A 25,842-nucleotide genomic window follows, 5' to 3' on the forward strand; every position below is an offset into this window, starting at 1 on the left:
CATGATAATCCAGGTTTGTTGCTTGTTAGTAATCCTTTAAACGGGAAAAACTATATTTCATGGAAGCGATCTATGATGATTGCCCTAAGGGGGCGTTTGGTATAAGCTTCGGAATCGGAAACGGAATGTGGCGGAATCAGAATCGGAATGACTATTTATTTAATATGTTTGGTTTAATCCGGAATCGGAATCTGGTTCATTTTCAAATTGTTTGGTTCTTTAATGAACGGAATCAGAATGAATATAAAATTTATTAAAAATAGTTAAAATAATAATTATTATAATTTCAATCAAAATAAATATAAAAAATATAAATTATCGAGAAAATAAATTTATGGATTGTTAGTGAAATTTTTTTCTTTTATCAAGATAAAATTGTATTATAACCTGATATAATAAACTCATTTGTATATAAAAAAAAACATTTGTCTATATTATATATAAAACTTGTAACATAAGTATAATTTTAATTGTATTAAAACGTTTTATCCACAAAAAAAAATGGTATTGAAACGTGGGTAGTGGTAGGTTATGTTGGCAAAATAAAAATTAATAGGAATGGGAATGAAATTTGATTGAGGTGTGGGGGAGAGGGAATCAATGGTGCTCATAGTTGGAGGAATGGGAATTGCATTCCCAAGCTATATTTGTTTAACCAAACACTAGCAAAGGGAATACTCCATTCCTATTCCCATTCCATAGTCTAATTTTACTTAACCAAACACCCCCTAAGTGCAAAGAGAAAAACAGTTTTTGTGCTAAAAGATACTGAACCTGAGGATAATACCTCAGATGGGTTTCTAAAATGGGAAGAGGATGATAACATGGTTTTTTCATGGATAATCAACTCTTTATCTAAAGATTTAGCAGATGTGTTTTTGTCTGCACCTACTGCACGAGCTTTATGGCTTGAAATTGAGACTCGCTACGGAGAGAGCAACGGTCCTCTCCTCTTTCATCTTAGGAAAGAAATTAGCCAGATCTCACAGGGCAACATGTCCATTATTGAATTTTTCAACAAACTGAAACGTCTGTGGGCTGAACTAACTGCCTTGCGTCCTTTTCCACCCTGCAAGTGTGGTGAGAGTAGAATTTCAGCAAAAACTCTATTCAATGAAGAGCAACTTATGCAGTTTCTTTCTGGATTGAATCCAGAATATGATCATATTTGTGATCAGATCCTCATTATGGATCCTCTACCTACAGCTCTTATACCATAATGGAAACAATTATGTTTCTATTTTCCATTGAACAAAATATCTGTATTACCCAAGTATTTATACATGAATTGATAAACTGGAATCTAATATACTGATCTGCCACATCAGCATATCAGTTAGTAATACAAAAATGCTTAAATTGAACTTTCCAGATTATTTCTTTTTGATCTGCTGTGGCTGCACATTGCTCCTCTTACCATGGTCTTCATCTTGAATTCCAACACATTCTTCTTTATAATTGATGATATTTTTGTTAATTATCCAGATTTCTAAGATGGAAAAGAGTGCAGAAAAGCATGGTGGCTTAGTGAGAAAGTTCAAAAATATTTGGCCACAGCTACAGTCAAAATCGTATCTAAGGTCTCTTGAACTTGAGTTATTTCTGTTTATCTGTACCATGTACCCTGAAGATTGTAGAATACCAATTGAAGATTTAGTTGCATATGGAATGGGCATAAAGTTGTTTCAAGATGTGCATGACATAACAGGAGCAAGAGATAGAGTTCATCACCTCGTTGACATCATTAATTTCCAAACGAAGTTTAAGCTTCAACTCGAGAAAGATGATTACGACAACCAGTACGTAAAAGTGGCTGTTCATTCATATCCATCCAAATTTAAATTTGAGTCTATAAATGAGGATTTTGCAAAGGAAAATAGATATAAAAATTGCTATGGACTTTCAGTTGCCCTTAAAACAATCAGTGAGCACACTGCTGATTGGAATTATCCGAAGCTTACATTGTTACTACTTAAATATAGGGCAAATTCACAAAGTCTTCCAGTTGATTTTTTTAAAGGAATGAAAAACCTTCGAGTTCTATCTTTGGATGTGTCATCATTGCCACAGTCACTTGATATGCTAAGGAATCTTCGAACCTTGCGGCTTAAAGTACTTAAGTTGAAAGATATGTCTTCGATTGGAGGTCTAGTAAATCTAGAATTTCTTACAATTTCTTCCTCATGTTTAATAGATATTCCTAAGGAGATGGGACAACTTGGTAATCTCAGGTCGCTCGATTTAAGAAAAACCAATCTTGCGTACATTTCGCCAGGCGTGTTGTCAAAATTGTTGAAACTAGAAGAGTTGTATTTCCCATTGAGCTTCGGAAGGTGGGGGTGTAGTGTGAGAGAAGAAGCCGATGATTACGATGAATGGGAGACAAGTAAAGACGATGATTCTGGCGATGAAAAGCGAATCAATGCAAGCCTTAACGAGATATCAACTCTTTCACTGAATGCATTACAGATCTGTGTACCGAAAGCTTCAATGATGTGCAATAAGTCACCGATCATCAAAAGCATCCAGCGATTTAAATTTTTTGTACTGAATGAGCTTAAATGTCAACTGTTTGGTGAAAGTTCAAGGAATGAGTTGCAACTCACAGGTGATATATGTGATATTAAAGAGAGTGGCATACACGATTTGATTAGTAAAACTGACAACTTGATTTTGATACGAGTGAGAAATTTGAAGAATATAATGTACCAACTAGAAGATTGTGAGTTTCTACAATTGAAGAAGATGATTATTACAGAATGTGATGAAGTGGAATATTTAGTTGATACATCAGAAAATCGGATTCCAGATAGTCCATTCTTGGAGTTGCGGAGTCTTCACTTGTCCATGTTGTCTAATCTGATAGAAATTTGGAATGGAACAAGTAGAAGCCTACTTTTTCGATGGTTTTTGAACTTGAGAGAGATAAAAATAAGATTTTGTCATAAATTGAAATATGTATTTCCACTGTCAATTGGTAGAGGATTGATACGACTCAGAAGCATAGAGATACTTGATTGCAGTGAAATGGAGGGAATTTTTTATAGAAATGAAGTAGATGATAACACCAATGGGATTTACTTAGTTGAAGAACTATACTTGTTTTCACTACCGAAGTTCGTTGGTTTTCTGGTACAAAGGGGCAGTACATGTGATGAGGATCGTGTTGAAGCCAACCAGTCGTCCACAACTATTCAGGTAAAAACACTGCTTCTGTATTCATAGTATTTATTTTTTTAAAGTAAGATGACAAAAGAAAGAAAAAAAAGTGCATTGTTTCCTATTATTATAATAGTATCTCCTTGGATAGATTGTGTCAAATGGGAAGGAGGGATCAATAAATGAAAGCATATCAAGATTGAATGGAGGTTGCAATAATGAATTCATGTGTCCCGCACGGAAGCTGGAACAAAGTGTTATCCAACAATTTGTTCCCAACAAACAGGTAAATATAACCACTTAAATGATGGATTATTTGTGATTATATAAATTACAAGGATAACACTTTGTTGAATTGCTGATTAGTTCATTTCCATAGCTCGAATTAGCAGATTAATAGATGAGTTTCAGTAGAAAAAATCAGAGCAAATTGATAGATTATTTCTGGAATTTTTAGAATTTATATTTCAATCCGTTATAACCAGATTTCCGAGTTGAATTTCTGATTAGTTGATTTCCTTAGCGTAACCAACCACTCTTTGTATTCCTTTATTAAACTCTCCCGTTAGAGTGGGTTTAATATATTGAGCACTTATCAACCACTCAATTTAGCTTTTGACTATTTATATATATATATATATATGTATGTATGTATTTTTAATTTTTAAATAATATGATAAAGGTTTAATTAATTGGTGGATCACTTATGATTGAGTGCTTATAGAGTTTAACCGTTGGAGTTGATATTAAATGGATCTTACAATAATGATGTAACATGTATATTAAGTGGTTGTGAGTATGAACCATTGGAAATGCTCTTAGCTCGAATTAGCAGATTAATAGTTGAGTTTCAGTAGAAAAAATCAGAGCAAATTGATAGATTTTTTGTGGAATTTTTAGAATTTACTTTTCACACTGTGTTTTCCACGACACTGTATTATAAACGTTTCTATGTTCTCAATCCGTTCTAACCGGATTTCTGAGGGGAATAAAATATACAAGATACTTTCTCTACGTATTTCCCTATTTGAGATAAATCACATCTCCCAGTCCGGTGACTTAGAATAATAAGAATCCCGATTCAAAGTATCTTAAAGAAATTTTGAAGAACTTATGGTATTCTCTTATCATTTTTCTTTTCTTTTTATTTGCTCTAATATTATGTTTCGATAGTACTAGTACTTATTGCAGGCAACACACGACTAATATATATATATATATACCCTTCTTTTGATTTTGGAAGGTTTCAGGTATCAAGGAGAAGGACAAACTTAGCCGTTTGGAGATGCATTCTGCATTTGCACCAGAATTGATGAATGAAAGATTAATAAAGTTGAAAAAACTGAAAATAGCATATTGTGATGCATTAAGAGTTATATTTTACTTTGAGGAAAACCATTCTACTCCTATTGGGGTCCTTAATTCTTTAGAAGAGTTAGAGTTATATGGTCTACGAAATCTGAAGTATATATGGTTTAATATTCCACAAAATATCATAGCCTTTCGGAGATTATGGCATCTAGTTTTATCAGAATGTCACAATTCATATCTTCTCACAATTTCAATGGCCAAACTTTTGGTTCAGCTACAAAAGATACAGATTAGTCGTTGTGTGAAGATGGAAGAAATTATTGCAGCGGAAGATGAACAAGATGTAGATAACACTGTGTTTCCTAGACTAAAAGCTTTGGAACTTCATCATATGCCTAACCTTAAGATATTCTCTAGTGTGATTCATGCTATGGAATTTCCATCTTTAGATTTTTTGAAGGTGAATCAATGCAATATGATGGAAGTTTTCTCTTATGGGTCTTTAGATACACCAATGCTCAACAAAGTACAAATAGATGGAAGCTCATATTCACTTATGGGAGATCTTAATGCAACTTTGACAAGGTGAAATCTCTTTTCTTGTATATATATATTTGCTTAATACACCCCTAATGTCCGTTCAGAAAATTCAATTGTCCTCTTATACTTGGAAAACGTTATATTTATCCATGAATTACTTAAAGTGGCTTATTAGCTCTCTAATATCTACGTGGCAGAGCAAAGAGAGATTTTGGTGAAAGTTCAGGGACTAATAGACCATTGTAAGCAAGTACAGGGGCAAAATGTTACTTTAAGAAAGTTCAGAGAGCTACAAGTCACTTTTAAGGAAGTTAGGGAGTAAATAAGAAGTTAGGATACACCAATGCTCTTATTTGATGCTGAATCAATGCAATATGATGGAAGTTTTCTCTTATGGGTCTTTAGATACACCAATACTCAAGAAAGTACAAATAGATGGAAACTCATATTCACTTATGAGAGATCTTAAAGCAACTTTGACGAGGTGAAATCTCTTTTCTTAATTATACTATTTTTTTTTTTTTGTACTTATTCAGAAAATTCAACTGTCTCCCTATACTTTAAAAACGTCATATTTACTTCCTGAACTTACTTAAAGTGACATAGTGACCACTAAGATCTCTGTGGTAGAGTAAATAGAAATTTTGTTGAAGTTAAAATGCTTATATTTTAAGCAAGTTTCGGAGGCCAAAAGGTTGCTTTAAGAAAATTCGGAGAGGTAACATGTCACTTTAAGCAAGTTGAGATGGTAAATAAGACTTTTTAAATGTTGTATTTTTTTTTTTTTTTTTTGCTCTAGCTATTTTACTTGTTCAGAAAATTCAAGTGTCTCTCTATGCTTTGAAAACGTCATATTTACTTCATGAACTTGCTTTTAAAGTCATGACTTAGTGACCAATAAGATCTACGCGGCAGAGTAAATAGAAATTTTGGTGAAGTTGAAATGCGTACACTTTAAGCAAGTTCCAGAGGCCGAAAGGCTGCCTTGAGAGGTAACATGTCACTTTAAGCAAGTTGACAGGGTAAATAAGACGTTTTAAAAGTATAAGGGATCAATTGATTTTTTTAGATAAATACAAGGGGTTGCAAATGTGTTAGGTCATTTTTTTTATTTTTACATTGATGATGTAGTTTTCATCCGGTCAGTAAGTGAATTTGGCCGGTCACCGTTAAATGTAAACTTATTAGAATTTGAAGGTGGAGATTAAAATCATTCTAAGGCTTTGATTTAATAAAACTAGATCTAATGGTGACTGATCAAATTCAATAATCATTGATGACGATATAGTGTTATTTCAATTGCTTTTGAAATCCATATATTTTAATGATACACATGGATAGCTTGATGTATATGCTGGATTAATTGCCCCGGTACTCAGTAAAGTTTAGAGTTAATTTTAAAAAGGTAACTCAACTTCAGCCATGAAATTTTTCTTTTTATTTTAATAAAGTTATTTCAGTCATTTCAGACAGAAAAAGGTGCTTGAAAAGTGGCATAATAGTCACGTTAGACATGATTAACTTTTGGCAGCCACATGAGGAGAAAAAAAAATTATATTTGCTATTTACTTAATTGAATTGGTTGAAATTGTCACGTTAAATCTAAAAAATACAGTTTTTAATTTTTTTAATTGTCACGTGGTATACACATAGTTGGAATGTGAGTGTTATTACATAAGAAGTTTTTTCAACACTGTTGTCATGTCACTATTCCAATGATTTTTTTTGTCTGAATTAATTGGAATGACTTAATTGAAATAAAAATCAAAGTTCAATGAATTTATTGAACTTATTAAAACAAAATGAAGTTTAATGATATTTTTTAAAGGGTTAATATATTCCCAGTCCCTCCAAGCTGTCTCCATACTGCAACTGACCTTTCGAACTTAGACTTGTGACAACTAACCCTCTCAACTTACTTATTTAGAACAAATAATCCCTCAAATAGGTTAATATTTGTGATTTCGGGAGTTTCTTTTTGCCTTTTAGTTAATGTATCAGTAGATTAGTTAGATTTAGCAACTGATATTTTGGAAATCTTTTATTTCTGATGTAATATTATGTAGAATGTTTTTTGGGTGTAGGAGTTATTTGTTCTAATTGAGCAAGGGGTTATTTGTTTCAAATAAGCAAGTTGAAGGGGTTAGTTATCACAAGTCTAAGTCCGGTGGGTCAATTGCAGTATTGGGACAATTTGGGAGGCTGGGAAGTTATTAAGCCTTTTTAAACTTATCGCAAACTTCACTGATTAATACAATTTACCTTATTTATGCTATACTAATTTCTTTATTTTTATTTTCTAAATCTGTTATATTTGCATAAGCTAATTCATCATTGTAAAACTTGAAATTTGAATTCGTCATACTTGCAATGTTTTTTCCAGGTTGAATGCTGAGGCACTCCAGAAGTAAATTATCAAGATTGCTTGTGCTACGACGGTATAAAACTAATCGGAAAATAAATAAATAATGTTGAGTTGTCATGTATATAAAAGTTGAATGGTTGACCTTTTATATGTCTATTATAGATAAACTAAACTTAATTTAATTGGTAAGTTTCTTGCATTTATTTTAAGGGAAAAGTTAAAGGTTCCAATACCCGTATAAACTCCATTTTATGCACTTCCGATTTATGCTGCATGGAAACTCTTCTTCGTTAGTGTTTTTGTATTTTGTTTCCGTTTCTTTTCTGATTCTATTACCATTTTCTAGCTTATTTTTCTTAAAAATAATGTTTTTTTCGTTCTTCAAGTAGCTAGAGAAATATGTTATTAGAGGGAGGAGTTTGAGCTTGAGTGATTGTTACACACTAATAACGAGACGAGTCCATGTGTTTTTACTGCGTCGGTTTAAAGTTTTGTTAGCCGTAGAGGACTCGAATCTCTTTAAAGAGAGCGAGATATTCGCGTCTATCTCAACTTTATAGCTTCGCATAAACGCCATTGTGCCTCATACATATATATATATATATATACATTTAATTATATTTTATTAGTTAGTTCACCAACAATTTTTAAGAGATTTTGAACAAATAGAGTTTGCACAAGATAAGCCCGCTAGTCAAATTAGTAATATTAATAAACCTTTCAAGTTTCATGGTTTTAATGTCAGGAGATGGAAGGGAAAATAGGTATCTATCTCAATCTACTCAATCTTCTGAATAGTGCTGCGGGTATATATTTTCACACGGTTATTTATGAACAGAAGTGGTAGGCCCAAAGGCCTTCATTTTGGAGCTACATTCGTGTTACCCACGAAGTGCGGGTGCGTTCCTAGTCTGGTGGTACTTCGGTTGCACCACTACACGTGCAGGTTCTCAGATATTCTGCTTGATGGCGTAAGTTCTCGTTCTGAAGCTAAATGAAAAGAAAATTAATTGGAGAGAAGTTCCAGAAATCTTACTGTGAACTGTTTGATTAGATGAGGGTTATTTTTCTAGTTATTTGTTTTAGTTGGGACCTGGGAGTGGTTACTCAAAGAATGTATAATTTTTCTAATTTGATTATGGATAGATAAAGAAAATGTCTTGCTTTCAGAATGTTTGAAGATACGGTTATCCTTTGAGTAAAAAAATGTGTTGCTTTCAGTATGTTTGAATAAAGTTGAAATTGATGCACACAATGTGTCCTAGACTTATTTGAATCAAGGGTCAATATGATTCTAAAGCTTATAAAATTTCAGATATCAACTTAGCCCTGAAATTGATAATGTTTGATATTCTAGCCTCCGATATTACAAATTTTAGGTATTAAAACCGATTGTATTTGTGTAAAACTGATTGTATTTTAGGACTAATTTATCAAATATTTTTATTAAGACTGGGTTGATACTTAAAATTCAATTTGGGGTTCTATTAATTTTAGAGACCATTTTAACCCTGTCATCAAATTAAATTCACATGGAAACAAATCATATTCCATAAAAGGGAAGAAAATAGATACAATCAAACCTTCATAAATTAATACTCGATAAATTAATAACATCTTTAAAATAATAATTTCTTCTGGTCCCGACTTAGGCCAGATCACTAATTTTATACTCGATAAATTAATAACCTTTATAAATTAATAAAATTTCATGGTCCTAACATTATTAATTTATAGAGGTTTTACTGTATTGTCAACGAATTGTCAAAATGAAAATTCTTAAAATTACACTGAGTTTGAAAATATAAACCCTATTGATTGTTTCAAATTTTAAATAAAACCTCCAAAAGCTTTTATAAAGCTTTACTCTTTTGTCTTTTCCAATAACGGAGTCTCTTATGTGAACTGTAAATCATCACTAGCTGCCATCTTATTCACTTTACTTCATCTCTTATTCTTATTTTTAATATTTCTCTGACCTTTTCATTATTCTCTGCGTGATTCTTCTTCACTAATCAGCCATTGCTGAATGGAGATTCCGAGCTTGATTTTTCTGTGCAGTCTAGTGTTTTAGAAGTAGAAAAAAGAAACAAGGCAACGGTAATTTCTAGGTAAAATCCTGATCCCTAATTTGATTGATCAATTAGTAGTTAATTATTAGTATTTTATTCATTTATCTGTCCCTCTCTCTGAATTGAATGTACTTGGAGTTTATTGGTATATATTCTGGAGATATATCATATATCTGTCGAGTTCTTTTTGTAACTAGAATTTGGAAAAGCTAAAAAGAAACAAGGGCCAGGTGAAATCTAAGGATTAGTGGTTAATTAATTATTTGATTAAGAACTGACCATGTGATTTTATATTGTTTGGATGTGGATTTTGATGATTGAGAAGCTTACTATATATATACATATGTTTTGATTATTCTATTTGGGTATAGTTAGTTGGATAGAAATTAACTACCAATCTACCACTAGAACTGGAAAGTATTTCATTATTATGGATAGATTTTGGGTTTATGTACAGGAATATTTCATTGTTCGATAGTTGATTTCTGGGAAATTAGAAATCTTAGATACTAAAATAAAATTTCAAATACTACAAATTGAATATATTTATGGATAATTATTACCATCTTCTTCCCTAGATTCTTTCTCCTTTTCATTCTCTTAGCTATTGTTCTCCAGTTGGCTACTAGATAGAGAGAGGTCTCCAAGAAGCTTAATTCTACAGCATGTTGTGTATTACAAGCTGAAGCTGAAAACTTTAAAAGGTAAAATCTTAAACTATAAATTTGGTTGATTGATAATATATACGTGATTAATTTATTACAGGCAGTTCTGATCGACATTCCGAGCTTGGTTTTTCATAGTAGCCCAGTGTAGTGTAGTAGAAGCAGAAGCTGGAAAGAAACAAGGCAACGGCAATTTCTAGGTCAAATCCTAATCCCTAATTTGATTGATCATCTGGTAGTTAATTATTGGTATTAGATTCCTTCTCTCTCTCTCTCTCTCTCTCTCTAAGTTGAGTGTACTTGGGAGTTGATTGATGTAAATTCCTCATCTTTTAATGATTTTCTTTTTTCAATTTAAACTAAAATTTGGAAGCAGAAACTAAAAAGAAACAAGTGCCACGAAGATTTCTGGGTAAAACCTAACAATTGGTGGTTAATTAATCATTTAATTGAGAACTGACCTTGTGATTTTATATTGTTTGGATGTGGATTTATCTCTATTATACAGAAGTTTCTCTCATTTTTATTGATATATAGAGAAATTGTGGGAATAATTTATTGTTCCAATATTGTTGATTCAGTATAAACTAGAAATCATAGATATTAAGGTAGTATGTAAACTACTGCAGATTGAGTATATGTCAAACAGATGGATTTTCGAGTTCAATCCAAATTCTTTCTCATTTTCATTTTCGAGTTCTCCATTTAGCCACGGGAGGTTTTGAGGAAGCTTAATTCTACTGTGTTTTGTGCATTAGAAGTGGAAGCTGAAAACTAGAAGTTCAACTTCTAGGTAAAATCTTTAACCATAATTTGATTGATTGGTAGGAATTATTAGTATATGTTTGGTTAGTTATGAAGTATAATTGATGACAGGCAGTTCTATTGGCCATCCTGATTTACATCAAATGGGATCATTTAGTGCCCTTGTTAAGGCTTCCAATGCGTTGAGAAAGAAGTTAAATATTATTTTTCCACAGCTGAAGTCAAAATCAAATGATTGGGCGTGTAGCTCAAATTGTATACCTCAGCCTACACCAATTGAAGCCGATGTATCTATACCAAATGAAGTGGACAGATCCATACCAACTGAAGTTGAGTTATGTCTTGTGTTTTGTAGTATGTTTCCTGAAGGCTTTAGATTACCCATTGAAGATTTGGTTATGTATGGGATGGCTCTAAACTTGTTTGAAGATGTGCATAATATGTCTCAAGCAAGATGTAGAGTTGACGGTCTAATTAAGTTCATTAATCATCGACTACCACCCTATTACCTAAATAAACTTTGTTTATGGGAGGGAGAGTACGGTGATCGATATGTCAAAATACTGGATACTGCTTTTGATTTAGCAAAGTCAATTGCCTCAAAATATCAATTAGAATTTTTCCCTGAGTCTGTGAAGAGAACATGGCCAAGCACAAATTGGGAAAAATATTGCTATGGACTTTCACTTGTTCTTAAAACAATCAACCAACGTCCTTTTTATTTTGAGTGTCCAAAGCTTTCTTTCCTACAACTTCAACATAGGGAAGATTCACAAAGCATTCCAGTTGACCTTTTTGAAGGTATAAAAGAGCTCTTAGTTCTGTCTTTGGACGTCCAATCACTGCCACAGTCACTTGATGTCCTAAGTAATCTTAGAATGTTGCGTCTTAAGGTACTTAGATTTGAAGATATGTCTTGCATTGGAGGTCTGATAGATTTGGAATTTCTTTCAATTTCGACCCCAAGTTTAACGGATATTCCTAAAGAGATGGGACAACTTGGTAATCTGAGGTTTCTCGACTTAAGAAAAATGAACATTGCATGGATTCCACCAGGTGTATTGTCGAGAATGTTGAAACTAGAAGAGTTGTACCTACCATTAAGCTTTAGAAGATGGGGATGTAGGGCACAAGAAGAACATGATGGTTATGATGAATGGGGATCATGGGAAGAGGATGATTGCGATGATAAACAGAGAATCAGTGCAAGGATTAATGAGATCAATGGTGGGGAGAGGATGAATGCAAGTATTAGTGAGATAGTATCTTGTTCGCTAAATGCATTAGAAATTGTGGTGCCAAAAGCTTCAATTTTGCCTAAAAGGGCGCCAATTTTCAAGAATATGCAACGGTTTAAAATTCTTGTGCCAAATAATCTGAAATATAGACCACTTGGAAAATATTATTCAATAAATGTGTTGCAACTCACTGGTGATGCATATGATATCAAAGAAAGTGGTATTTGTGATTTGATGAGTAGAACTGAAGAATTGAATTTGACAAGAGTGCGAAATTTGAAGAATGTCATGTTCGAGCTAGAAGACTATGACTTTCCACAGTTACAGAAGATGATTATTTCTGAATGTGATGAGCTAGAATACATAGTTGATACGATAGAAAAGCAAATTCTATCAGAAGATAATTATTTATTCTCGAAGTTGGAGAGTCTACATCTATCAATATTATCTAATCTAAAAGAAATATGGCATGGAAGATGGACAAAGTTACAATGGTTTGAGAATTTAAGTCAGATAAGCATCTGGTTCTGTCATAAATTGAAATATGTGCTTCCGCTATCAATTGTTAAAGGATGCTCACAACTCAAAAGCGTAGAGATACTTGATTGTAATGAAATGGAGGGAATTTTCTTCCAAGACAAGGAGGATGACAACCCCTTTGTGCATTACTTTATTGAAGAACTTGATTTGCATTCACTTCCAAAATTGGTTGGGTTTCTGGTACACAATGATACTTCAATTGATTGGTTTTACGGTGGCACCAATGCATTGACAACTAATGAGGTAAAAACATAGCAATAAATTTCAAGTTTCTTTAATTTTTCATAGGATGGTTATTCTGTTTTACAAATACAAAACATTGATTAATAGTTTAAATGATAAATTAAGATTGTGAGTTTCTCATTGATAGATTGTCTCAAATAGCATGGAAGGATCAAGATTGGACGGAATTTGCGTTGGTGATGAGGAAATCATTTATCCACCACCAACTTCAATAAGAAGAGGGAAACTGCCACAACTTTTTTCCAACATCAGAGGGAAACTGCGACAACTTGTTACCAACAAACAGGTATAAAATTTCTCTTGTATTAGTTGAAAATCATTTAATGATTAGAAGTTGAGTAAATATAAACTTTCAAGTAAATTAAAAAAGAAAAAACTATTACATTATTTCAGACTATTTAATGATTAAAAGATTGAAGATTTGATGGGAGAATTCTTTTTTTACTAAAAATTGCCTTATTTTGAGAATACATGTTGTTGTGGCATTCAACTTATATCTATATCTTTGCGCACTCGCCTGTAAAACAAAGTTTAATATTTACAAATACAAAACATCGATTAATAGTTTTAATGATAAATTAAGATTGTGAGTTTCTCATTGATAGATTGTATCAAATAGCATGGGAGGATCAAGATTGAACGAAATTTGCGTTGATGATGAGGAAATCATTTATCCACCACCAACTTCAATAAGCAGTGGGAAACTGTGACAACTTGTTTCCAACAAACAGGTATAAAATTTCTCTTATATTAGTTGAAAGTCATTTAATGATTAAAAGTTGAGTAAATATAAACTTTCAAATAAATTAAAAAAGAAAAAACTATTATATTATGTAAGAATATTTAATGATTAAAAGATTAAAGATTTGATGGGAGAATTCTTTTTACTAAAAATTGCCTCAGTTTTAGAATACATGTTGTGATGGCATTCAACTTATATCTATATCTTTGCACATTGGCCTGTAAAACAAAAATTCTTTTTTTTTTGTCAACTTATGATTTTTTTTTTTTTTTTATGTGGAAGGTTTCACCTATCAAGAACCATCACATACCTAGCCATATGGAGACGTACAATGCATTTTCATCCAAATTGACGGAAAAATGGTTGCAAAGTTTGAAAAGACTTAAAATAGCATTTTGCGATGAAGTAGAAGTTATATTTCTGTTTGAGGAAAACCATGTTACTACTAGAGCCTTTAATTCTTTGAAAGAGTTAGAGCTTTATGGTCTACGAAACTTAATGCATATATGGTTTTCAGTTCCACTAGAGATTATGGCCTTCCAGAACTTGCAACTTTTAGTTTTATCAGAATGTCAGAACTTATTATATCTTTTCTCGCCTCGAGTAGCCAAACTTTTGGTTCAGCTACAGAAAGTATATATTAATCGTTGTGAGAAGATGGAAATCATTTTAAAAGAGGATGAAAATGAGACAGCAAACAAAATCGTGTTCCCTCACTTAAAGCTTTTGGAACTTCAACATATGCCCAATCTTAGGACTTTCTCAAGTGGGATTTATCCAATTGAATTACGTTCATTGGAAACTTTGAAATTTAATCAATGCAATAAGATGGAATGTTTCTCTTATGGGTCATTGTGGACGCCAATGCTGAAAAGAATACAAATAAATGGAAGCTTATATTTAATATGGGGAGATCTTAATGCAACTATGGAGCGGTAAAATTTCTTTTCTTATACTTTTTATGACATTTATGATCTTGTATATTTTACATGAGCACTTGCTTTCTTTTTAAAGTTCTTATTAGATGATTCAAAATAAATTACTTATTAACGTACTTTGCTAACCTTTTTTTTAATGAAAACAGTTGCATGATGGGAAATTTCTTTGGCATTCCCTCAAATGATGCTAATCCTAGCTCCAGGATGAGCACAAACAGTTCTGGTTCTTCTGCAGCAAGTCCATTGCTTACTGTTGTAAGTGAGGCAAATCCAAATAGTCAAATTTTGAAGGATCCAAATTCTTTGAACTGGTAAAAGTTCTTTTCTTATACTTCTTATTGCATTTATGATATTCTACAAAATGGATAGCTCTAGTATTATATTTCTCTAATTTTTTTTTTTTTTTAGTTTATTATGTTTTCATATCCGAGCATCAATTAAATCTACATTTTGAACTTTTTTCCCTTTTATTATATTGATGATCACTTCAATCATGCTAGTTCCAGCTCTATAATTAGCTCCAGTTGCCCTCCTCCAGTAGGTATTTTTCTCTTTAGCTTGTCTTCGGTGTTTTGCTTTGAATTTTTCTGCTTTTGGAAGCTGATCTACTGTTTTTTTGCTTTTGTGTTAAAAGGATCATCAAATTATACTTACAGCGAACCTTTCATTATTGCAAGTCAAAGCTCTGCTGCTGCAAGTGGAGAGGAAAATCCAAATGGTCAAGTGAAGAGGCAAGTCTTTCTTTTTGTTATACTTTTTCTTTTGTTTTTTATAAATTACAGTTTATATATTGATTACCACTTTAATCATGCTAATCCCAGCTCCACAATCAGCCCCAACAGTCCTACACCAGGTCTTTTTCTCCTCAGCTGTTCTTTTTGTTGTACTATGAATTTCTCTACGACTTTTCGGAAGCTGATTTATTATTTTTGTGCTTGTGTTGAAAGGGTCATCAAATGATAATTACAGCGAACCTTCATCTATTATTTCTATTCCAACAAGTCAGTGCTCTTTTGCTACAAGTGAAGAAAATGAAGAGTCAAATCTATATGGTCATATATTGGAGGGACCAAATTACATGAAAGAATTCACCTTTGCTGATCTGAAGATTGCTACAAAGAATTTCAGTTCAGATAATTTGTTGGGTAAAGGTGGTTTTGGTGAAGTATATAAAGGATGGCTAAAAGAAAATACTTTTTCACCCTCCAAAACTGGCACCGGGATGGCAGTTGCTATCAAGAAATGGAACCAAAGAAGTAGCCAAGGGTTTCAGGAGTGGCAGGTATATGTTCATTTTTGTTTTGATAACATTATGATTTACTGCCATTATTCCTCATGTGAAAGATTATAATGTTTGAAGCATTTATTGATTATTCTATTTTCTTCAAATGTGAGGCCATTAAGAGAGAGGAAGGAAAACAACAAAAAATGTATAATGTCTATGTAAGCCTAGAGATGTAAATGAACTGAGCCGCTCATGAGCGGCTGGGCGTTCGGCTTGATTAAACGAGTCGAGTTTGAGCATGTCAAAGCTCGGCTCGAAAGCTCGCGACGTGGCTCTATTATACGTTGATGAACAAGCTCGATTATAATGTTCATGAACAGACTCGTGAGCAACTTTGGTTCGATTATTTTTTTAAAAAAAAGTATTTCTAAAAAAGCGGAAATGTTAAACTACGTAATTTTGTGTGAAACTACAGTTTTGTAGGTTTCAAAACTATGTAGTTTTGTGTTAAAGAAATTTCAAATGAACATAATTAAAGTACATAATTAACAAGCTACTAGCAAGCAAAAGTTCATGAACAAAATTAAAGAGCTGCTCATGAGCAAAGCTTGTGTACAAATAAACGAGCTGCTTGCGAGTAGCTCATGAGCAGGATGTTGAGCTCGAGCTTATTTTCTGACGAGCCGAGCATGAGCAGGCCAAAGCTTGGCTCAGGCCCATAATAGGCCTTCACATTTATGCTAACTTTATGTTCTATCATTTCTCTCAAAGTTGGTCCTGCCTGGCTTTTTTCTCATAGACTGAAATTTATTTTGATGTGATAATTGATGAAATTAACTATTCATTAACATAATTAGAGGGAGATCCTTAATTGTTTTGATTTATGAGTGTAGACCCTAAATTGGTCTCAAATTTATAGAGATCTCAATCGACCAAATTGACAAGTTGCAGATCCTAAATTGCACAATTATCCTTCTAAATTTATAATGTATGATGTCTATATAAGCCTTTGTATTTATACTAACTATATTTGTTTTTAATTGATAATGCAGACAGAGGTGAAAGCTCTTGAAAGGCAATCACATCCAAACTTGGTTAAAGTTATAGGATATTGTTGGGAGGATAGAGAATTACTCCTTGTGTATGAATTTATGCAGAGGGGAAGCTTGTTTGATCATCTTCACGGAAGTAAGGATTGATATGAACAGTCTAGAGTTGAAAAAGATGAAGGATTGGATGAGCATAGTCGTTACAACTTGTATTGACCATTAGATTGTTTTTTGGTTAGGAAATCCTGGGATTGAACCCTTGTCTTGGGACATGCGGATCAAGATAGCCGTTGGAGCAGCTCGGGGTCTTAATTTTCTTCATACTTCAGGAAAAAAAGTTATTCACAGAGATATCAAGTCTGCAAATATAATTCTTGATAGTGTGAGTTGTTTTAATAAATGGACCTCAATACTAAAATTTATTGATATCTATCTATGATATTTTTTAGTGATGTGAAGCATTCACTTCCTATTCTTTAAATTTCTGTTGTTTGCAGGATTACAATGCAAAAATAACAGATTTTGGCCTGGCCATATGGGACCCTTTGGATGGGGACCCACATATGACAACCATGGTTAAATATGACATTTCACTCTTTTTTTTTTTTTCGAATGTCAAACTTTAGCTTGGCAAGATTGGTGACTTGAGATCAGATCTGGACTTTAGTTTGTATTATTTTTCTGTTGTTTGCAGAGTGACAATGTTAACATATCAGGTCTTGATCCGTTGGAAAGATTGTGGCCTTCAGATGGGTTCTCACATTTGTCAACCAGGGTTATGGGAACATTTGGTTATCTTGATCCCGGCTATTTTAGAACAGGTAATAATATACTTAACATTTTGTTGAATTTCGTAATTAATTGAAGAAATGAAACCATTTCACAATTTAAGGCTTATTTGTCAGTTGAGCTCTTAAGAATTACAAGCTCTACTTTTTTTTAAGCTCAGGCAAACCATATATGAATGAGCTGATGTAATGGTTTTACAATCATATATTAATCAGGTCGTCTATCTGTGGAGAGTGATGTATATAGCTTCGGTGTGGTGCTTTTGGAATTAATGACAGGCTTAAAGGCGATTGACCATAATCGTCCAGAAGAACAACGCAGCCTGGTTGCTTGGTTGAAGCCAATCCTATCAAAGAAAAGTGAGTTGGAAAACTTAATGGACTCAACAATGGAAGGCCAGTACTCACCAATAGCAATGTTAATGACAGCAAAGCTTGCTTCAAGATGTACAAAAGATGATCATAGAAAACGTCCGTCCATCGGAGAAGTTTTGAAGGAATTACAGCAAATAGATGCATTCAAAGAAAAAGAAAACGAGTAGGGAGGGTGTTCATTTCACCCTTTTCCATTTCTTGTTTGCTGTTTCACTCCTAACAGCAATAGAAAACAGCTCCTGGTTGCTGTTTTAGAAGGAAACAGCTGATGTTTCAATCAGCAATAAAGTACTGCTTTTTCTATCCTACTTTACCGTTGGCTTTTTGTGTCCTTCAGTATCCTTTCAAAATTAATGTACCTATGGCTTTTACTGCGGAAAATCGCAGGTTGATGATACAGTGCAAAGTTTGGCAAAAACACCTCACAGAATTGCATGTTGATAATACAGTCTAAAGTTTGGAAAAAACGTACAAGCAACTTCTTCATCTTTTTCTCTAGTTCCTCGAAGACAGGTGTTGTTTTGCTTTTGCACTAATTGTAATCTATTGAAATTTGATTTTTTTGAATTGAATTGTTCGAAGCATCCATCGCTGAGTAGAATTAGGTTAATGAGCTTCTAGCTATTAGCTAAACTTGATATGAATTTGGAAATCACTTGTATCACATATATTCTGTTGATTGTGTGTGGATTTCGGTTAATTCAAAGTCCCATAGTTTATTTTGCAATGTTGTGTGGGCCAGAGGGAGTTACTGGAAGTGATAAAGGTTGAATCTTTGTTAGAATACGAACACTCGTGATTGAATTGGATGCGAGGAATTTAAGATGTGATTCCGAAACGGTCATGCTATGTTTCTCTGCTAAATTCAGTTCATTTCAATGCATGTTATACAATTACATTTCTGTTCTTTTCACCCATTTATATAATGTCATTCTGACTTTATTCAGTGTGAACTCATACTGTTCTGATCTTGGTGTATTTTTTTTTTATATATACATATGCTTTTACTTGAGGGCGAGCCTTGGTGCAACAGTAAACGTTGTTGGTTCGAGTCTTAGGAGCGGCCTCTTGCCCAAAAAAAATTGGCAGGGGAAGGCTTGCCCCCAGTACACCCTTGTGCTGGGACCCCTCCCCGGACCCTCGCTTAAGCGGGGACGCGTAGTGCACCGGGCTGCCCTTTATACATATGCTTTTACTTATATATAGGCCGGTCTTAAACTTTTTACTTTTTGGGGGACTCTGCTAAATTTTTATCAGACCCTTCATATTTAATAGATTTTTGTGTTAAGAAAATATAAAGAGAGATGGATGAATTTGGAAGGGTGTGGATTTTAAATGGTTGAATAACTAACTGACATATGCACTCAATGTAGTGAAAGGGTGGAAATGGATCTTATTACATTATATTAATTTTTTTTTTTCAATTAAGCTAATATATATATATATATATATATATTTAACTAAGCAAGTTTTAAATTTTGAATTTTGGGTTCTGTGCGGAAGGGTTCCTTGCACACCCCCATCTACGACCTGCATATATACTATATAGAGGATTTATATGGAAAATATTGATTTGTGCATTGAGCGAATTAGAAACTGGAGAATTGGATTTTGCTAATAGAATCACTCTCTTTCCATCAACTGATGAATATATGAAATTACATAGTTGAAGTGCCTGCTTAAAATGATGGTTTGATGCTTAAAATTGAATTGTTGATTGAAATGGTGATCAATTTGGGTTAAATCCCAAAAGGGGCCATTTAAGGAAATTATTCCCAACCTGGTAATGGTTGGAAAATAATTCCTTTAGAGGGGCTGTTTTTAACTATGTGCTTAAAAACACTTCCATTATTGTGCAGTGGTAAACGTTGTGGTCGTGTGACTGAGAGATCACGGGTTCGAGTCTTAGGAGCGAGTCTTAGGAGCGGCCTCTTGCCAAAAAATGACAGGGGAAGGCTAGCTCCCAGTACACCCTTGTGGTGGGATCCCTCCCAAGACCATCGCTTAAGTGGGGACGCGTAGTGCACCGGGCTGCCTTTTTTGCCCACAAGGTATAATTACGGCTGTGGACCCGCTGCGATAGAGTTGTTTTTCTACTACATAGTTAAAAACAACCTTTTCAAGAAAATTATTTCTCCAACTATTACCAGATTGAGAATACTTCCCTTCAAGTGACCTTTTTTTGGGATTTAACCCTTCTAATTTAGTATCAGTTTATTGTGTTCCTTTTTGCTACTATGTAGTTATTAGCTTTCAAATAGAATTATAACTTGAGTTATTTTGAATACATGTATTCGGAGTTCAATCCCTTGATTTTTTTAAAAATTATTTAGATTTTCTTTGAGGGCAAGTTGGTGCAACGGTAAACGTTGTTGTGGGACCCCTCCTCGGACCCTCGCTTAAGCGGGGACGCATAGTGCACCGGGCCACCCTTTTTATTTAGATTTTCTTTATTCATTTTGGAATTACATTACATTTTTATATGTATTTGTTAGATTGATTTGAAATACTCATATTATTAGTCCTTTTATATACTAACAAACACAATATATGATCATAATTTTATCGAATACTAATAATTAATCAACAAACAATTGAACCAAACGGGATAAGTGAAATCTTTAAGGTGCATAGCTTGAATCTTTGGATATATTTGTTAACAACATTAATTTGTGTCATTTTGTAGTTAAGGTCTGATAATTGTGTAAACTTCCTTGGCCGGAATCTCTTCCTTTTGAGGTGCCACTAGAATTGGCGGGGGACACTCCGATGCCAAAGTCAGTATATTGTTTAAGAAATATAAGAGTAATTGATAAGAGTTTTAGGAGAATTAGTGAGAAAACCTAGAATACTTGCTATTTATATAGATTTTTGTAACCTTTTGGTATTAATCATGTTATATTCGAACAATAATGTCATTACTTCACTTAATGGCTGTTAATTACCATTTAAGTATATTTATTCCCATTTATGGGTGGTTATAATGACGCCCCTTGGCGTTCTTGGAACTGTCAAGGCGTATGTCCTCTTCTCTTGAGAACAATGGCGGGTCTCTTTCACTCGCTCTCATCATGGCATATCTTTGTTATGGCGCGTCTCATCATGGTCCACGTGGCGTGGTATGATGCTGGAGACTTCTTCCTTTCTTTTATTATTATACATTTGTCTCAAGGATAATATTCGGATGCTATCAAGGTCAAACTATTAGTTTAGCGTTTCATACCTTTATATATACTTAAGTTTCAGTTTTTTACTATAACGTTTTCTACTCAGGCAGTGGGACTGCCAAATTGAGATCCAAATCAACGAAATAGGCAAATATATTTGCAAACTACATGCTGCCCAACATTCTTGCAAAAACATTTTTCAATTTTGCTGATTTGAATTCAATGTGACAGCTCTGGTTGCCAAACAGACTTTACTGAAACTTGAATAGAAATACATGGGTTTTTATTGCCATAGGTTAAAATATTGTGCGAACTCAGAAGTCTGATACTAAATGACGAGATAGTGGATGCCATGTTTAATTAACGTTTTCCATAGCATGATAAGACACGAATTGAAGATATAAGATGCTGTTGTATAGCTTAGAAAATATATATAGAGGCATATGAATCAACTGTCATTGTGTTTTGCCATCATAATTAGGTCATTTATATGTGAAAAGCGATGTATATAGCTTCGGCGTAGTGCTGCTGCAATTGATGACATGATTAAGGTTGTTAGATTGAAGGCGTCCAAGGGGGCAGCAAAACCTGGTTGATTGGTTGAAGCCAATTCTCTCACAGAAGAGAAAGTCGAGAAATATTATAGACGTAAAGATAGAAGTTCAATACTCATTGAAAGCTATCTTACTAGCAGCAGAACTTTAGCCGCCTGTTTATGAAAGAAGTTGTGGATGCACTAGAACAAATAGAAGTAATTGAGGAAAAACGAGTAGAACAAATATAAGCAGTTGAGGAAAAACTTAAAGGATGCTAGCAGGAGAATCGATAGAGAAGGTCTATGTTACCCGGACACGGGTACGGATATGGTATCCGACACGGACACGGACACGGGAAACGTCTTTTCTATAAAACATAGGACACGAAAACATGGGGGAAACGTGTAAATATTACAAATATTGGGGTACATTTATAAATATTAAAAATATATTTTTATATTTGATTTTTTGTAATATAACTAATAAATACATATAAAAGAAATTATAAAACTCTTATCTAACCATAATTATTAGATACATGAAATATAAATGAAATATAAATACATATAAGATTTATTGCTGCACATAAAGATCCACGTACTCCTTTGGATATTCCTGTTCGTTTTCCCTTCAAATAAGGATCGACCATAATTGCTCTGTTTACCTCTGTTTTTTCTGAAATGAAATGCAATCGTTTTTTGTCTGGGAAGACAGATACGGGTATCCAACTTTTGAATATTACGGATACGGTCCCAAAATATGAGTTTATTGGGGATTGAGGAAAATATGGTAGTGGATATGACATAGTGGAGGGAGAGAATTTGTGTCGCTGACACGACTTGATTTCACGGTTTTATATGAGGGTTTATGTTAGCCGACCCCGAATCATTTCGGGACTAAGGCTTTATTGTTGTTGTATTATAGATAGATAAAGAAAATGTCTTGCTTTCAACATGTTAGAAGATATGGTTATCCTTTGAGAAAGTCAAGAAAATAAAGGTAGTATTAGCTTAGTCCTAGTAAACTTCTATTTATTATGTTGGACCCTACAATTGAACCCTTGTCTCTCAAGATTGCCATTGGAGCAGCTCAAGGTCTTTATACTTTAATGGAGGCTTTGAGCTGTAGACGGACCTGATCGAGTTGGTTGAAATTGATGCACAATATGTTGTAGACTTATTCGAATTAAGGGTCAAAATTCTAAAGTTTACAAACATGATTAATTTAACCCGAATTGAATTTTACATACTAACTCAGTCTTGAAATTGAAATTGACGATATTTGTTATATTAGCCTCAGTTATAACAGATTTTAGGTATTAAAACCGATTGCATTGTTGAACTAATTTATAAGATATTGTTACTAAGACTATACTTAAAATTCAATTTTAAAATTCAATTTGGGTTCTATTAACTTTAGAGACGATTTTAACCTTAACTTAAATTAAATTCCACATGAAAACAAATCATATCCATAAAAGGCAGAACATAGATATTGTTACCGAATTGTCAAAAGAAAATTATTAAAATTACGCTGAGTTTGAAAATATAAGTCTTTGATTGTTTCAAATTTTAAATAAAATATCCATAGCTTTTATAAAGCAGGTATGTCCCTTTAATTGCTTTTATAAAGCTTTACCCTTTTGTCTTTCCAATAATGGAGACTAGCTCTGATGTGAACTGTAAATTGTTCCACTCTACTTTATCTATTATTCTTATTCTTTCTCTGGCCTTTTCATTATTCTCTGTGTGATTCTTCTTCACTAATTAGACATTCCTCGATGGAGATTCCGAACTTGATTTTTCTGCGTTTTAGAAGTAGAAGCTGAAAAGAAACAAGGCAACGGCAATTTCTAGGTAAAATCCTAATCCCTAATTTGATTGACTAATTTAGTAGTTAATTATTAGTATTTTATTCATTTACCTGTCCCTCTCTCTGAATTGAGCGTACTTAGAGTTGATTGATATATATTCTGGAGATATACCATATATCTGTTGAGTTTTTATTTTTTCTTCCCCAATTTAAACTAAAATTAGTAAGCAGCAGCTAAAAATAAACAAGGGCCATGGAGATTTCTAGGTAAAATCCAAGAATTAGTGGCTAATTAATTATTTGATTAAGAACTGACTATGAAATTTTATATTGTTTATATGTGGATTTTAATTATTGAGCTTACTATGTAATATATATTCATGTGTTTTGATAATTCTATTTGGGTATAATTAGTTGGATATAAATTAACTACCACTAGAACTGGAAAGTATTTCATTGTTATGGACTCTATTTTGATACTAAAATAAACTTTCAAATACTACAGATTGAATATATTTATGGATAATTATTCTTGCTACCATCTTCTTCCCTGTACTCTTTCTCCTTTTTGTTCGCTTAGTTATTGTTATTGTTCTCCATTTAGGTACTAGATAGAGGTCTCCAAGACGCTTAATTCAACAGCATGTTCTGTATTACAAGCTGAAGCTGAAAACTTTAAAGGTAAAATCTTTAACTATAATTTTGACTGATTGATTGATAATATATATGTAGTTAGTTTATAAGTTGGAAGTTCATTTTTAATACGTAGTTACTTAGTTTATAAGTATAATTTCTGACAGCCAGTTTTGCTAGCCATCCAAATTTGCATCAAATGGCAACACACATTACGGATCAACAAATTGCTTCTGCTGCCAACGAATTGAAAAACAAGTTAAAAGATAATTTGGTTAAGGCTAAAGTCAACATCAAATGATTTGGCAGATTGCATACCTCTACATAGGTACAAGTCTAAATTTATACCACCAGAAGCGGAGTTATGTCTTTTGATCTGTAGCATCTTTCCTGATTATAGAATACCAGTAGAAGATTTGGTCATATATGGGATGGGCTTAGAATTGTTTGAAGATGTGCATGATATGTTTGCAGCAAGATGCAGAGTCCATGACATCATTTCAATGATTAATGATAAAAAGTATCTCTGTAAGAAAAAACTCACGGTTTTATTAGACCGGAAGAAAAAATGGCGACCTAGGGTTTCTCTTGCGATGACCTAATCTCCACCTGCCAGCATCAGACCCTTGCACCGCCGGCCGACCGCGCGCCGCCGACCGCCGACCTAGCGCCGCCGGCGACCTAGCGCCGGCGACCTAGCTCTGCCGTCTTTTTTGTCGCCGTTCTCATCAGATTCACCATGGCTTCTTCTTCCACCGCTGCAACCGAATCAGATGTCGCAATCGCCCATTTATTTGATCGTAGGTCTTACAGCAAACTAAAAACTACAATCAGTAAGGATCCCTCAACTCCCGCACCTTCCTTTGCGTCAATTGTAAAGAAATCAGTCACCACAACGGCGATTCCAGCGCCGTCGCAGCCTTTAATTTCAGAGGAAGGGGGTTTCAAGGCCATTAAAGTCCCACAAGCCATTTATGAGGAACGAGTTAAAGCGTTTCAGCACTCAGTCATTGGGAGGATATCTCTGAATAAGGGAGATCGCCCTTGGAAACATGCCGAATTGAAGCAACGTCTGAATCAGCTTTGGAAGAGAAATATGGATTGGAAGCTTATATCATTGGGTAAGTGTCAGGACTAGAGATCCTGACTGTCAAGCACTAGGGCAGAAATAGAAGTAAAGGGGAGAAAAGAATAAAGTAGAAGACGGACCCAAAGAATTAGGGAAGAAGAGAGCAGGGAGCAGAGAAAATAGGAAGGAAGAAGATAAACTTCATTTGATAATATTTTGATAATAGCAACTTACAAAAGAAAGCCTCTAAATAGGCAAAGCTACTGCTGATGTGGCAGCAGTACAAATTCCTACAGCTGTGAATAGTACAACTGTTACAGTTGTAAAACATTCCTAAATAACAACTATTTAAAGAAATAACAAGTAAATAATAACTCAATTAACCACCTAATTTAATACCTAAATAATTCCTCTTAATTAAACTAATAATCGTGACAATACCCCCTCCTTTAGATCATTCTTGTCCCCAAGAATGTAGAAAAAACAGAGAACTGCCACCAGAATTGTTACCGTCCCTTGAAAATCGTCACCTGTTAACTTGTCCATAGTTGCAACAGCTCTAAAAAATACCATAGTAAGTAGGTAAAGCGCAGAAGTTATAATAGTTGCA

At 33.6% G+C, this 25,842-nt stretch overlaps 1 protein-coding gene across 12 annotated transcripts; it reads left to right on the plus strand.

Annotated features, from left to right (window-relative positions):
• Nucleotides 1-5,264: 5,264 nt before the first annotated feature.
• Nucleotides 5,265-18,742, plus strand: LOC136208584 (uncharacterized). 12 transcript variants are annotated; one of them, XM_065999603.1, is made up of 20 exons: nt 5,265-5,494; nt 7,394-7,448; nt 8,121-9,486; nt 10,066-10,312; nt 10,742-10,905; nt 10,989-12,898; nt 13,026-13,184; nt 13,923-14,575; nt 14,725-14,889; nt 15,079-15,119; nt 15,213-15,309; nt 15,400-15,431; nt 15,526-15,860; nt 16,856-16,991; nt 17,092-17,234; nt 17,350-17,427; nt 17,547-17,673; nt 17,857-18,000; nt 18,070-18,303; nt 18,403-18,742. In XM_065999603.1, the coding sequence occupies exons 6-19, from the start codon at nt 11,021-11,023 to the stop codon at nt 18,180-18,182; spliced, it is 4,101 nt and encodes a 1,366-aa protein (XP_065855675.1). In that variant the 5' UTR covers nt 5,265-5,494; nt 7,394-7,448; nt 8,121-9,486; nt 10,066-10,312; nt 10,742-10,905; nt 10,989-11,020; the 3' UTR covers nt 18,183-18,303; nt 18,403-18,742. The 12 variants fall into 12 exon arrangements, with proteins under 12 accessions (XP_065855675.1, XP_065855677.1, XP_065855668.1 ...); XM_065999605.1 differs by having other exon boundaries at nt 17,920-18,000; XM_065999596.1 differs by having other exon boundaries at nt 10,066-10,151; nt 10,213-10,312; nt 17,857-18,303.
• Nucleotides 18,743-25,842: the final 7,100 nt, after the last annotated feature.

The sequence above is a fragment of the Euphorbia lathyris genome, chromosome 10 (assembly GCF_963576675.1).
Source record: "Euphorbia lathyris chromosome 10, ddEupLath1.1, whole genome shotgun sequence".
Lineage (NCBI taxonomy): Eukaryota > Viridiplantae > Streptophyta > Magnoliopsida > Malpighiales > Euphorbiaceae > Euphorbia > Euphorbia lathyris.

Bases quoted from the DNA above. Each gene is read 5' to 3' on its own strand.
- LOC136208584 (XM_065999594.1), top strand. From the start codon at position 11,021: ATGGGATCATTTAGTGCCCTTGTTAAGGCTTCCAATGCGTTGAGAAAG. The intron at 16,992-17,091 runs GTAAGGATTGAT...TTTTTTGGTTAG, and splicing joins GTTTGATCATCTTCACGGAA to GAAATCCTGGGATTGAACCC. The intron at 17,235-17,349 runs GTGAGTTGTTTT...TGTTGTTTGCAG, and splicing joins CAAATATAATTCTTGATAGT to GATTACAATGCAAAAATAAC.